At 44.1% G+C, this 15,378-nt stretch overlaps 1 protein-coding gene across 1 annotated transcript in view; it reads right to left on the minus strand.

Annotated features, from left to right (window-relative positions):
- Window positions 1–9,985: 9,985 nt before the first annotated feature.
- Adamts6 (ADAM metallopeptidase with thrombospondin type 1 motif 6) overlaps window positions 9,986–15,378 on the minus strand; it is a 217,883-nt gene continuing 212,490 nt past the window's right edge. Inside the window, exon 25 of the mRNA XM_075976158.1 lies at window positions 9,986–13,070. Coding sequence (XP_075832273.1) covers window positions 12,961–13,070 — 110 coding nt within the window. The 3' untranslated portion in view covers window positions 9,986–12,960. The remainder of the gene's footprint in view (window positions 13,071–15,378) is intronic.

Genomic DNA, 15,378 nt, shown 5'->3' on the forward strand with positions numbered 1-15,378 from the left:
ACAGAGCACAAGGCATAGGGCGTTGACACGGACTGCTGGCAAAAGCTTGGGAACCAGGCAGGGGTGAAGGGTGAAGAAGGCTCCCTCCACTTTGGGTGAGCACCCTTGTCTGACTGAAGCAGAGAATTTTCCTTCCATGTTCTGGCAGGAGTGCCAAGAGTTTCTAATAAGGTCCTGAGAAGGGTCTCTTCTTTTGTAGATAATTCTGGAAGCTTTCCACATAGAATCTCAGAATAGTCACCTTCAGCTAGGCCATGCCCACAATATTGGAGAACCAGGCAGGTGCCAACAAAACACTTGTTTTCCTAGAGCAACATCTTCAGGAGGTGCCCTCCTACTGGGGCAGAGGGGTTGGGTAGCAACTTCGTCAGCTTCAACGCAGGCAAACAGGGATCACTTTGTTGCTAGATGAACATGATCATTTACTATGTCACCATTTGCTCTTGGTTTTTAGTGTGGATGTTTTCATGGACCAAGGAGGTGTCTCAGTAGGTAAAGACATTTGTCACCAAGCTTGCTGACCTGAGTTCAATCCCCAAAACACACATGGTGGAAAGAAGAGAGAACCAATCCATGCAAGCTGTTTTCTGACCATCGCATGCAGGCTGTGACATATGTGTGCACCTCCCACACATTAAAATAAATGTAATAAAAAACCAAATCAGTCAAGCTGTACCCATTTGGAACAAGCCAATTTCAGAGCAAAGGATGAAAAGGAAAGTGCCGCCCACCATCCTACAGGAGGTGGAGTCTAGCGCATTTTCTCACATCCCGTGGGTTGAACTCTGTGAACCACATGGCCACATCCAAGTCAATAGAGCAGAAAGGCAACCCTTGCAGAGCCCGTGCCACTTAACATGGCAACTAGCAGAGCTGAAAGGGAGAGCCACTGACCTGTGGTGGCAGACAGGCAATGTTCCACTTGGAGCACAGACTGCTCACTTATGCAGCTTATGTTAGTATTATTATTAATTATTATTATTATTCTCTGACTGTGGCTGGGGATCTTTCCCCAAATCTACATATCTGCATAGATCTTTAGGAGATGACAAGCCCTTTTCCTTCCTCCCTTCTTTTCTTCCTTCCTTCTTTCCTGATGGTATTTTATACACATGTAAACATTTCCATTTAAATTGTTAATAGTCCTGGGGATAAAACCTAGAACTCTGTGCGTATTGGACAGATGCTTTTCCGCTGAGCTGCCTCCCCATACCAGACTCTTTGTTCTTTCTTTTGGGAAAGGATCTTGCTATGCCTAGCCATGAATTTGTGACCCTGCTGCCTCAGCTTTTTGTGTAGTTGAAATTAAAAACATTTAATCTCTCTTCTCTTCCAGCCTCCCCCCCCCCAGGCAGTCTCTCCATATAGTTCAGATTGTCCTCAGATGTGTGATCTTCCTGCCTCAGCCCCTGCAGTGCCATGAGAGGCATATACCACCACATCTGGTCAGTAAATCAGAGAGTCCAGCAGTATCAGGTAATTAGGCATAGAGATGGATTCCTTCCTTCACCATCTATCCCTACATTTATTGAATACTGATCCCCCTCTGTCCCTGGAAACCACCATTCTGCTTTCCATTTCTATTATGCTGAGCACTCCAGAGAACGGACACAAGTGCCATTGTACGTCCCTGCTCTGGGTCTGGCTTATTTCTCTTAGCTCATTGTCTTAAAGATCCGTTCCTAATACATAATGTGCAGAATTCTCTTCCTTTTAAGATGGGGTGAAGGTCTGAACACACCTGCCAGTTGTGATTAATACAAGTGAATAAACTTCACGTGTCTCGTGTTAGACTCTTGGGTTGCTTTTACCATCCAGTTCCTGTGAGCAAGGCAGCAGTAACCGTAGGTGCACATGTCTTCAGGCCTCTTCTCGTGGGTGTACAGATAGAGGCAGAACCCCTGGAAGCCTGTTAGTGCCATGTTTTGGTGTTCTGAGAAATTGAATGCTATTTCTCACAGATTGTGGGTCTTTCTTGCCTGTGCCGTGGTGGTCAGGGCTTCTGCTCCTGATGGTGGGTTTGCTCATCACCACCTACTCAGCCTCCTTCTCCCTTGGCTGGAAAAATTACTGAGGATTATCTTTAGGTTTTCCAATCTATTTATTTGGATTTTGTTTACCATTATAATTTATCTTTTATATCATTCCTACCATGGTACCCGTCACCAGAGGGTCGCTGCCAGCTAACATGCTGATTTAAAGTCTTCTGTAGGTTGATCCAGTTCTTCAAGATGGTAAAAAGCTCATTTTAACAAACAATTCTCAATTGGAATCGCTAGAATTTTCTTTAATTGGTAAACAAAGGTCAGCCCTGTGGCATTTCTCCAGTTCTGTGTCTAATTCAGGAGGCAGCTAAAATCAAAGAGAATAATTGTTAATATTCATTGGGGTGGAAGGATGTGAGACCAGGCAAGCAATGCTATGGTTTGGCCAGGCTTCTTCAAGCTCCCTGGCAACCCAGGATGACTTTGCTACTTGAATACACAAGTCTTTTCTCTAGACTTGGCTGAAACTCCTCAGGCATTTCCTAGGTTGGGAGATAAACTTAGCAGCCCAGGGACCTCTAGCCAATAAGCTCAGACTCAGCCCAGGTAATGTTTCCTGAGACCATACGGCCCCTTAATCCCTGCTGCCATTCCTGGCCTCTTGTAACAGGTAGGAATGAATTGTCATGGCCTCCTCTGGGTTCAGCATGGACCTGTGGCTGAGTCCTGGCTGTATCTCGGAGTAATCTTTTTTCTCTCACACCAGTGAGAACAGCTATTCTTCTTCACTAGCCACAGTCTCTTCTGCACACATTCCTGGAAACACAATTAATAAAAACTCAGAGATAGAGATTGGGGTTCAACCTGTAGGTCAGAGAAACAAAATAGCCAACCACTGACTCCCACCTTGACCTCAGTTCGGAAATGGTGATCCTGCCTCTAGGAATCTCAGAATGAGACTGTGTCTGTGAGCTGTCTCTTCCCATTTTATATTTCTCTCTAGGGATGGGATTAAAGATGTGAGCTATTGGGATTAAGGACATGCATCACCTGGTTTCTATGGCAACTAGTGTGGCTACTGGGATTAAAGGTGTGTGTTACTACTGCCTGATCTGTAAGGCCTATTTATATGTAATAAGACATTCCTTGGAAAAACAGAAATAATCTTACAACTTCTAAAGCAAAACATACTCACTTTGTGGTCTCAAGGGTACTTCCTTTCAGAATGGGGACTTCTGTGGGAAGGTGAATGACAGACTGCACACATGTCCTTCCTTGGCAGAGGCAAGCAGGATCCGTCCTCTGCCTGTCTCCAGAGGTCTCCGAAATTTCAGTCCTTGAAACCTGCAAGTCATGGAACCACTGATCCAATTGGAGGAAAACTCGCTCTTGGACCAGGGTTCAGGATCGGTTTTCAGGTCTTTCGCTCTCTGGTGTGGCCACCTTCTCCAGGAAGGACTTGGGCCCCTGACTCTTTCTTGTTATTCCATTTCTGCTTGGAAAGAAGAAAGAAGGAAGGAAAAGAAGAGACGGGTCCACTAAGCTTTATCATTGTGTGTGCAAATGTGTGTATGTGCATGCACACCTGTGTGAACATAGTTCAGTGAGCTTTAACATTGTGTGTGCAACGTGTGTGTATGTGTGTATACCCGTGTGCACATAGTTCAGTGGCTTTATCATTGTGTGTGCAACATGTGTGTCTGTGCATGCACATCTGTGTGAACATAGTTCAGTGAGCTTTAACATTGTGTGTGCAACGTGTGTGTGCATGTGTGTATACCCGTGTGCACATCACTCAGTGAGCTTTATTATTGTGTGTGCAATGTATATGAGTGTGCATGTGTGTATGCCTGTGTGCACATTTCTCTCTCTACACACTAGCTTTCAGTGGAATAACTCTTCTCTACTGTTTGCTCACCAATATGCCTTGTTTGTTTTATTGCTCTCTAGATTCCTAATTGCCTCTCAACATAAACAAAACAAAGCAACAACAACAACAACAAAACCCCAACTATTTGAAAGTTGCTTGCAGAAACCACACTACCACAGTGAAGAGGTAATCTTTAATTATACATTTTCTTCCACAGGGAATTATCTTTATTAATGATGCAGCTGGAAATTTTGCACTGAAATTGTGGGGTGGGGGGCTTAAGGGTGTTTAACCAGGCAGCTGTCCACACTGATTTCAAAGCAGACTAGGTCGGAAATCATTTGTGTGAAGAAGGTGGCCACACCGAGGATTTGTGTTCACCCTGCTGAAAGTCACCTTCACCGACGCCGGTAATTATGAAAGAGGAATTTCTGGCTGCCCAGGAAGCTTTTAAAGGGGCTTCTTAAAGAGAGGGAGAAGATTTAAATGATTTGGTTGTTTGGTAAGGGGGAAAAGATATACAGCATGAAAAAAAAAACACATCATGGATTCTCAGACAATATTCAGGAAAAAAAATGTTGGGAAATAGTGTTTTGTTGGTATCTTAATATATATGTTAAGGTATTATACGTATATGTTTATTATATACATATATACATGTTTTACTGAAAGCCTGAGCTGGAAATTCGGCGTTGAAGGTAGAAAGTGGAGTCCTTATTCTTTTTAAAAAGCTCGCTGCCATCACTCAAGATGGGCAGCCTCCCCCGTGGAGGTTTAGGTGTTTGTTTATTCATCCTTAAAGGAGGCCAAGAGACGAATCTCTCACTGCTAGAGAGTTGCTACTCTGTTAGGTAAGGTTCATTTTGAACTTTCCACAAGCAAACGGGATGGTGTTGAAGCTACTAACAGGATGTAAGCACCCTTGTGTGCGCAGGGGGTGTGTGGGGATGCAGCAGTGAGGCCCAGCACCCCACAGAGCACCCCACAGAGCACCCCACAGAGCACTCCATGGCCACTGACAGCCTTTGCTTAATTGGCTCTTCTCAGCCAAGAGTGTTTCCTTCAGAGACTCCTTGAAGGCAAAATGAGCTGTTTGCTCATTTCTAGGATTTGAGAAGAGGCCCTTGGTTCCTGGGTTTAAGGGTTGCTCAATCCTCAGCCCAACTCGAGATCTCTCTTCACCCTGACGGATAACACCATTTCGGTGGGTCACGTTCCCACTTGTTATAGAACTGGAAGGAGCAAGACGTTTAAGGCATGCTGTTGTAGCATCCGAATTTTACACTAGAGCAAGAAGTGGTGTCAGTCATTCGTAAACAAAGCACTGCCGTTTCTATACCGAAATGAGTGGGACAGTCTAAGCTTGTCGCCTAGTCACAGCACAGCTGAAGTTCCCTTCGCGGTAGGAAATTGTTCAACCCGTAAGCTACTTTTGATCAAAGCTATTATATGCAGATTACTCATTAGATTTGAGATTGAGTTTGGATTTTCTCGAAAGGTGAATCTACCCTCCATTGGGAGATGGTCTAGAGAAGCAGATTTAAGACTGATCTGAATGTTTATTTTACTGTTAAAATGAGCCCGGAGTGATCTCGAGGGCCACACAGGAGAGGGCTAGTCATCTGGGGAGGTGAGTTCTGACACGGGGATTTTAAAAGTCAGGGATAGGGTTAGTTTGCACAAATTACTTCTGAAATTGATATTACTTGTGAGATTAAAATCTTACCACTTCTCTTCAGCGGGATCTTCCCATATTGATGGAGAGATAGGCCTTTAGCACATCGGGCAACGGCATCTTCTTGTACCCAGGAACACTGAGTATATGTGGTGCCCAGTTCTCTGTGATCTTTCAATACACGGACTCTACATGAATAGAATGGTGCGCTATATTTTCTCCTATGACATGTCATTCTCTCAGTTAGTTCTCTTTTTAATCCCAAAACAAAATGCTTACTTTTGCTATTTTGTGTTCGAAGGTTTTTAAAAGGCTTTGTGTGTTTACTTAACATCTGTGTGTGCGAGAGACAGCATGCATGTGGGGGCAAAGGTTAACTCACAGGGATCAGTTCTCTCCTTCCTTGGTGTTGGTCTTAGGGACCAAGCTCAGGTAGCAGTCTTGACTGCAGTCGCCTTTCCCTGAGAAGCCATCTTGCTAGTTTCTTATTAGTAACGTCTAAATCCATGAGCCAAATCCTTCCTTGCTCTATCAGTTTATCTGTGGTCCGCACTGGCTCACACCACACACTTCAGCCACCTCTGCGAGGGATGTCTGTCCAATATGCTCTTGTATGCCATTATCATCTAAGCCCTTAGGAGGGGCTCTCAGACAGCAGTTGAGGATGTCATTGTCCTTTATCTTCAGATTAACGATGGGTAGCACCAGGAGGTGATTTAAAAAAAAAATTCTATCAGTCACACACACAACAGATGGGAGATGAAGTTCCAGTCACTCATGTCAGACTAACACGATTTTGAAGCACACCAATCCTGATAACGCTAAAGAACAGGAAGAGCACAGTATGCAATCTGATGCGTTTGTGAGTGTATTTCACGAAACGCTGGCTTGCTCCCCTGCTCATCCCCCAAGTAACCTGGCCTAGGGGGAAGCAGGGGCAGAGGGGGCAGAGCCACATATCTTGCCAGGTTGAGTCAGGCCAGTGCAGCTGCTGGCTGGGCACGAACGTGGGCAGGCACCTGTGACTCTCAGAACAGCTGTTTGGTAGAGGGCCAGACAAAGCCCATCATGGGCTGGAGGCAGGAGGCCAGTTGGGTGGCCAGTGCATTCTGGCATAGGCTGAAAGAACACCTGGTTCCACTCTGTGGACCTACCACAGAAGGTCAAAGAATGTTCTCACTGGCAGCAACCTGATGGCCTAAGTTTTCAGGTCCCAGTGGTCCTACTCGGACTGAAATAGAGAAAAACTCACCGTTCTTCCTATGTGAAGCCAACATGGGAATCATTGTGTTCTATGCTCAAGGAGGTCATTGGGGATGTTTGGAAAAGAGGTGGAAGCTGTCGAGCAAGGATGGGCTCCATGACTTACAGCAAGGCTTTCCAGGGACAGTGACTATGCCCTGCAGATGGTTGTGACAGACATTTTTTGTCCTAGACTGGCTCTGACCTCCTTTCCCACAGATGCTAACTACACACTTACAAACCACTTTGGTCCTCAACCATCATTTTGCCATCAGACACTGCTTCTCCTCCCAGAACATGAGCACCCACCGTACCAAGGCTCATCCAACTTGAACCCTGGGGTCCTTCCTACTATTTTCTAAGAATGAGGACCCCACTTGTTCTGGACTCATGAGTCAGCTTTTCTCTGGCCTCTGAGCCTCTTCCCCAATTTCCTGTCCCAGATGTAGACAGCATTCTCCCCACCCCCCGCCAAGGAAGCAGCAATCCTCTCGGAGTCTGTGATAGTGACTATTAGCTGGCTGATGGTGCTGTCTTCTGGGTTCTGCTGTAACCTGTCGAATGAAGGAGCGAATGCTAAGTACCTAGCCTAGGATGTGAGTGGCACAGTTGCTAAGTAAATCTGGGTCTGATGAAGGGGTGACTGATTGCTCCCACTCCTGGGGTGGCTCTAAGCCGGCATTTCCTACTGCTGTGTTTGTTTGGGATTTCAGTGACTCCAACAGCAACTTACTGTGCACACAGTACTGTGAATACATAAGGTTACCCGCTACCCACAATTACCCTCGCTAGGGCACAGGCTGGTGCTCTTCCTCTGTCTGTCTCCCAGCAGCCTTGAGTGAGCAGCTCTTTCCTTCCCAGGCCTTCCCAGCATGTTGCCTTCTCCCCTGGCACAGCCCTGAAACCAATGGAATCAGCCAGTCATGTACTGAAACCATGAGCCAAGAAAAGTCCTTCCTTCTTTTAAGTTGTTTCTTTCAGGTACTTCTACAGCTGACTAGCACTGGAGAGAAGCAATTTAAGATCCGAGAGGATTGGTTTTCACAAGTAATAAGGCCCAGATAATGAACTATCCCTGGTCAGACAAGATGCTCTGTAACCTTGAGGTGACACATAATATTCAGGTTCCTCAGTGTCCAGAGTTAAAGACACCAGGCACTGCAGGGCCGTGTGTCATTTCGATGAAAACAGGACCCTGTGAAGCCATTCCCGTTCCTTATGTAGGTCAAGGCTCTCAACAGGCTAAGGAAGGCATGAACCAAAAGTCAACACCGGTATAATAGTGGCTTCCCTCCCCTGCCAAGCCACAGCCCAGTTTCTGGCCCCAGACACTGCGCTTTGGATGGTGTTGCCGTGGCCTGATCACAGTTGTTTACATCGGTTTCACGGAGCACTAAAACAGTAACCCTTTGAGAAAGAGAAGAGAGGTAAGATCACCTTGCTTTTGAGCTTGAGCTTGAGTCTTGAAATCTGCAGCACAAAGCTACTTTGAGCAGCTGTTCTTTTGAAGCCTGTGCTAGGTTAGCCCATGTGTTCTAATGATGCGAATTAAAATTCCAAGAGCAGATCGTCTGCTACTCTTTACCCAGGGACTCATTCAGTGTCTGTACTGTGGCCGCTTATTTAGAATTGCGACTTCTCCTGGTCTAAGAATTTTCTCTCTCCAAATTAATTTCTTTAATTTATATTATATTATATATGTAAATTATGTCATTTTATTCTATGTGCTTTGGTGTGAAGGGGTCAGACCCTCTGGAACTGGAGTTACAGATATTAGTGAGCGACCATGTGGTGCTGGGAATTGAACCCTGGTCCTCTGGAAGAGTAGCCAGTGCTCTTAACCTCTGAACCATCTCTCCAGCCCTCTTTCTCCTTCTTTTTAAAAGAATTAATTGTATGCCAGCCATTTAAATTTACATTTTTGTGACCCAGGTCAATATAAAACTTTATTCTTAATTTGCTTAGGCAAATACCATGCCTTTTGGCCTAGGGGTTGGACTCGGGCACCATAGGGAGCAGGAGAATCTGCTGGGAGTCAGGGTAGCAGGGTAGCATCTTACAGATATGCATCAGCAGGAAAGAGAGCATCTCACTGGACTCTTGAAAGCAAAGCACAAAAATAGATCTGTTACAGTCCCAGGAGCTTAAGTTAATGTAAGTTTCCTTCTTGGGTGTCCCTTCTCCCAACTAACCCTAGTAGACTCAAGCTTTACAAATGCGGTGAATGGTTAAATGCTTGGTTCCCATCTTCTCTTCATTAGTTGAGTGTTTACAGTGTTATCACATTTGGGGTCTAGGAGAGCCTAGGGGAAACACTCTCCAGCTCATTTGGCTCAGTCTTACTGATTGATTGATGATTGGCCGGTTACTCTGAGACAGGGTCTTGATATACAAAAAGGGCTAGCTTCATGCCTCCACCTTCCAAGTGCTGTGATGATATATACTACCATGCCTGGCCCAGTTAATTTTAATGTTCAATATTACATTTGTATGTATGGAACAGGGGATGGTGGAGTAAAAAACACCATCATGTTAAAAAAAATTCACGTCTTCTTAGTTAACAGATGAGGTTATTATTAAGAAAACATTAAATAGGGTCACATTTTTCTGTATTATCGTCAGCCTAAGGGGAAATGTCTGAAGATGAAAAGGTGTGCCCATTATGTTTCTATGCACCCGATGGACATATCATAGAACAATCCTTCAAGTAGAAGTTCACTGTTCAGTACTCTTTCCACAGTGAAACATCATGTATCTTTAATAACATGAATAATTTATAGGGGAGGAGAGAAAATGTGTAATGGGTGAAAGAAGGTGCGTGGCAGTGGCCATGGGTTCCTATCTAGCTTTAGAATAATGGGCTGGTGGGTGGTTAGCTATTCTGCTAGGGTAGCCCACTGGAAATCTTGAAGCCACTGTGTTTATTAGAGCTAATACATTCAGACAGATGCAATCCCCAAGGGCGTGATAAGACTACTGTAAAAACCTCCATCATGGCGCTGCCTGGGTATGCTTTGACTAGCGACGGTACCTACCGTAAACACCTACATCATGGCGCTGCCTGGGTAAGCTTAAGCTAGGGACCGTAGCCAAAGGTACTAGGCACTTTCTGCTTCAAATGTAACACCAGCTTTTCAAGAAATAGACAGTTTCATCTGCATCATTTTTACAAGCTGAAATTTTATTTTATTATTTACTGAATTATCTATGTTAAAAAAAATCTGTGCCTGGTATGAAATTTCACTCCATCAAGTGTTAAATGACTTTCATTCTCATTCCAAGCAGGGGGATGAGCAAAGGACAGGTGTTAGGGAACATGGCAATAAATTAGAATATAATTTACAAAAGCAAAAAAAGCAACAGTGTACAACATTAATACTGAGTATAAAATAATAAGCAACAACTAATCACAATGATACAAAGGTAATTTTGTTCTGTATTATTAAGGATACCTATAAAACATTCACTCAAATACATAAATTCCTAATGAAATGGACTACTGGGAAACCATACCTGTCTTCAGGGGTTCAATCATTTGGGTACATTTAACGTTCTTTTGGGGGTAGGCCATTATACCAGTGGCAGACACTGCTCCCAGCCATGGGTACTCTTGTACCCTAAGTAGTCAATATAGCTCACAACTTTTGGAGTGCCTGCCAGAGCAGTTCAGCCTCCACTGAGATCCTGCTGTTACCATGGAGAACAGAGACTCGTGCAGCCACCTGGGTGGCTGCAGCAACTTCGGTGTTGTGATGTGTTATGGGATATGCTTTTTGATTTGTTTAACCTGCTCAGATTTAAATCCAGGGTCTAACTGAAAATACTGAGTCCTGATATATTCATGCTTTGTTCCCTTGTGGGAGGCTGTGCTGCCCGTGGAAGCAGCCTGCCCTCAGTGCTGGTACACTTCTGGAGAGAACACGGGCTGATCTCTTCCATTAGCAGCAGCTGAAACAGACGCTGCACAGTATCTGGGGACAGCCCTTGGGATGTTAGCTTCCAAGTGAGGTAAATACAGCTTTTTACAAGTACTGTAAGAAATCTTCTTGAGATAAAAGTGTGAACTAATGTTTATGTTGGTAGCAATCAGATGTGGATAGCAAGCCTATGTCTAAACTGCCTCAGCAATCACCCAGTCTTCCTTACTTTACCAGGGCACATTAGCACCAAGTCAACTGTCCTTTGAAAAGGACCAAGGGGATTCAAGTCTAGGCCAGGCTTCCATGGGCTGCCTTCCTTTAATGGAAGGACTACGCTGACACTTGGGCTGGTCTTCTCAGGGCAGTCAGGTGGAGGTCTTGGCAATACTTTTTGTTTCCTTGAAAGCCTCCTCTGGAAAACTTGGGGATGGTATTGAGAGAGAAGCAGGGAATAATATGTGGCTGGTTACTCTGGAGGGTGGGGTAGTATCCAGCCCAGCTGGACACAGCAAGCCAGAAGCTGAGGAGGCTTTTGGTGACAGCGTTTCTTCTAAAGTCACCACATATGTGACACACTCAAGTGTAACTTCCGAGCACAGTGGTAGATATAAATGAGACATGGTCTTAAGTGAGAATATTCTCTTCGTTACAAAGTAGCCATTTAGTCGGTGTTTTAGATGATGGTCTATGCTTGGGGCACATATGTGCACATACATGAAGGACCAAGGAGGTGTACAAGACACAAAGCACAGCCACCAAAGACCTACCGCAAGCCACAAGTGTTCAAGTACAAAGTGTTAATATAAACAAGTACCCTTAAAAAAATCTAGTTGTAGAGTCTTTTGACGACAAGTTGTGAAGCCTGAAGATGAGAAGACCTAAGCTAGTCAGTTCCGTTCAGTAATATGTGATTTTAGGGTTGCCCAGGAAACCAGGTTTCACATTTAATTGCCATTCAGAACACCCATAAAAATTACTTGGTTGAGTGACTATTAAACTTATACTTTGTGTTCTCTCTGCATGAGCTTTTCTTCTTTGGCTGTTATCCTTCCCTACTTTAAAATGCGCAGAAATAGCACATTTATATGCAAGCAAACTCATCTGTCCCCACACTCAGGCGCACCTGCACACACGCACATATCCACACGTACACACTTGCTCTCTTATAAATAAATGCCCTTCCACCATATCAAAGAAGGGACATCTGGAACCCATTGTATTGTCAGCAAATTGCAAAAGGGCCACTTGACTTTAGCAAGCCAGGCTCTATCTTTTGCATGGCATCATCTCCAGAAGCTTAGCATGCGTGCAACAGTCCAACAGGACAGGAGCTGGTCTGTGGCTGGTGGGGATGTAAACACTAAGGAGTCACGGTGACTCAAACAAAAAGTACGGCATCCTGTGTGATGGCTGCAAAGGGCCTGGTACTTCAGGCTCTGCCATACCCTAGGTCTGGCTGCTGCATGAAATTGAAATGTTTTTCTCTTAAAGTTTTAATGGAAATCTCAGCTTCACTTGCACAATGGCAAGTTGGCCACAGTTTCTTAGCACTGAATTTATAGACTTGCCCAGCTGCAGCGATTGCTGCACGGCTTCAAACCAAGTCCCTCGCTGTTCAGTTTAATAGAGTTTTATACATGGCTCACAGCAGTGTATAGAACAGGGGGTTATTCCTAAGGAAATTAAGTGGGATAAAGAAAAATAACACAAACTTTCATTACTTTTGATTTATAATTTTTTTCTTAAATTACAGTTCAAAGCCCATTTTATAATTTAAATTGTGCTGCTACTGTGGTGAGATAAAGTATCGTAAATATTTTTAAGCTATGACTTAAGAATTCTGAATCTCTCCTACTTCCACCGTTGACCAAGTCATAATAACTACATTTAAACAGTCTTAAATACAAATGGATTCAGTGTCATTGCTAAGTCCATAATAAAAATTATCTTAATGGTCCAAGGAGGTAAACAGGCTATTAGATTTACTCGAAAGAACACAAACGTTCCACAGTAAGCGAGTCTCCCTGTGTTGTTTGGATCTCTCAGATCTGGCATTCCCTCCTAATAGCGTGTCCAGCACTTTGGATCAATAAATCCCACTTCACAGAAGTAAAAATAATATTGAAATCCTGTCAGCTGGTGCTGACCAGTGGTTACATCTTCCACAGGGTAATGCTTCGTGAGGACATCAGTCCTTATCCTCTGGGCGGCTCTCTCTGATGGGCGCATTTCCACGTTGAGATGACAGGACTCGCTGGCTTCCGTGGGTCAGTGTCCTTGGCAGGTCTTACAACACATCTGTCTGAAGTATGCTCGGCTACAGAATTTGAACTTCAGCACCAGTGGGCAATAAGCCACTTTGTTCACATCTTTGCACTCTAACAGATAGAGGCAGAAAGTGGAAAACAATTAGAGTCACATAAACAAGCTGATACGCCTGCCCTGTTAGCAGGGATCTCTTTGGCCAATCCCCCTTCACTTGTATGTCCATGTGATTTTTTTTATCTTGTTTCTGTTTTTAAGCACACTGTCTGGAACAGCATACCAAAAACATTCTTTTGATATATTTTAACACAATTAAAAAATGCAAGGCTTTTCTTCCAGACTTTTATAAGTGTGGTACATGCCCACTGTGTCTTGAAAGAATTACTGTTTGTTGGGATGAGTGATCACTTTAGACATCTTGGAAACATGAGTCATTTTTCTTACAGTGCTTTTATTGCTCCTTTCTCAAGGTTTTTATTCAACATGTAAGGTTATCCAAAATCAAACATGAGTTGCATTATCTGATACCAGAGTCCACATGTCTCACAAGAATCCCGGCATGAAAAGGACTGCTGGCAGTGGCCGAGCTTCGGTAACTCCACTAGACAAAAAGGAAAGCTGGGAGGGGTTGGCCCCAAAGGGCAGCAGTCTGTGGGCTACGGAAACATGTAGGAATGGCTTTTCTTAATTTGGAAGTGAGACATGGCCTTCCTTGCTCCTGTGTGTGTTTTCTCCTCGGTACCGGAGCTACCACAGTTGCAGTCTGGAATCCCTGAACCAGAGGGAATGAATGACTCTTTTCCGCGCCCCTCGGGGCTGGTCGCAGCAGTGGACTGGTCGCAGGGCCTCCATGACTGGGAGTCACACCTTTCTCTTCCATCAGTCCACCACCCTGCTGCAAAAACCGACCCCTCTCTAGCATTATGGTCATTTTATTGGGGGATTTAAAAATCTCTGTCAACACAGTATTTCTCATTTCTCCACCTGATTTTACGGCAGCAGCTTGGGAAACCACTTAAGGCAAGTTAGACTCATGAAGGCCTGAGTACAGTCCAACGTAACAATAACTTTTGTTGTTTGTTTCTTTTGTCTTGGTTTCAGAAATCTGCCCAAATTGCAAAGATCTATTGTATGTGATAAGAATGGAGAACTGAGTATAAAATAAGGGGAGCACTCCCAGCTCCTCTTAAAGAGGGAGGTGTTGTCTCATGCTCTCAGTTTAAAGGCTCTTTCAGCAAGTCTTACAATTTGAAACAGGAGCCCTGAAATCTTCTAAAACTATAAACTCTGCCCCTGTCTAGCTCCCCTACTCAAGAGTAAATACAAAAGAGAACAATATTTAAATATTTGATCAGAAAATTTTATATTCAAAATCTCAGTAAATTAAATTTGGGTTGAAATGGTATGGAGGGGCATTAAAACGTCTTTAAACTTTACACTAAAAAGAAAACCAGATTATAGACTCTTTGACACATCTGCTTTGTAGCATGGAGACAAACAGGGCAGGAGACAGAATTTCTGCTACTGTTACTGGCAGTTGCTAGGGTCTTTCTGCCTGATTTTGGAAAGGAAGTGAAAGATTACCTGCTAAACTCAATGAAGACACAGTATTTTGATTACTACTCAGAAATATTGTCCCAAACACGCAAATCAGCTTGGAGACCCAACAGAGAGCAGTATTCTTTGGGCTACAACTTTGTTGGAAGAATTACCACTCCATTTTTGGAAGAGTTGCTAGACTGGGAAAACTGTGAGTTGAGCAAAGTATGAGTAAATTCACAGATGCTTTAACCCTTAGATTTAGACTCTATGAACTGATTTAAAATCATAATGAATAAAATTGGATATTTGTAAATTCTTCTGTCTTTACCTAACTAAAAAATAAACAGTAGAAGATTTTTCCATTGGTGGGTGCTCGACTTTGGACCTTCTTCTGTAAGCTGAGGCCTTGCATTGTACCCAGTCAGCAGGGGGTGGGAGTGTGGGTGGGTGCTAGTCCAGGGTGCCTGTTCCTCTGAACTTCCTAATACCCTTGCTAAGTTAGTTCTCAGCTAACTTGCTTGGGAGTGGAAACTCATCGGGCCCTAGAAGCAGGATCAAGGTTGGCAAGGCAGTTGCTGATTCTGAGTGAGCACACAGTGAGAGGAGGGGCTGAGCACTTGTTCTGCCACTTTCAACATCCACGTGGCCTTTGTTACATACCTCAGCGCTATAGCTCAGAAATGAAGATCAGGACAAGCCTTGCTCCGTTGGCAAGGTATGTGTAAAGCAATGCATACAATGGAAAACACTGGCCAAGGCATCCAGCCCAGCGAGCACACAGTTTGTCCCCTCTCACTAGCCTCTGACAGCAGCCATCATCCATCATTTCTCTGAGATCTGTCAGGTGAGGACCGGCTGCCAGAAAAGGCTACATATTTA

Source organism: Microtus pennsylvanicus, chromosome 6 (genome assembly GCF_037038515.1).
Source record: "Microtus pennsylvanicus isolate mMicPen1 chromosome 6, mMicPen1.hap1, whole genome shotgun sequence".
Lineage (NCBI taxonomy): Eukaryota > Metazoa > Chordata > Mammalia > Rodentia > Cricetidae > Microtus > Microtus pennsylvanicus.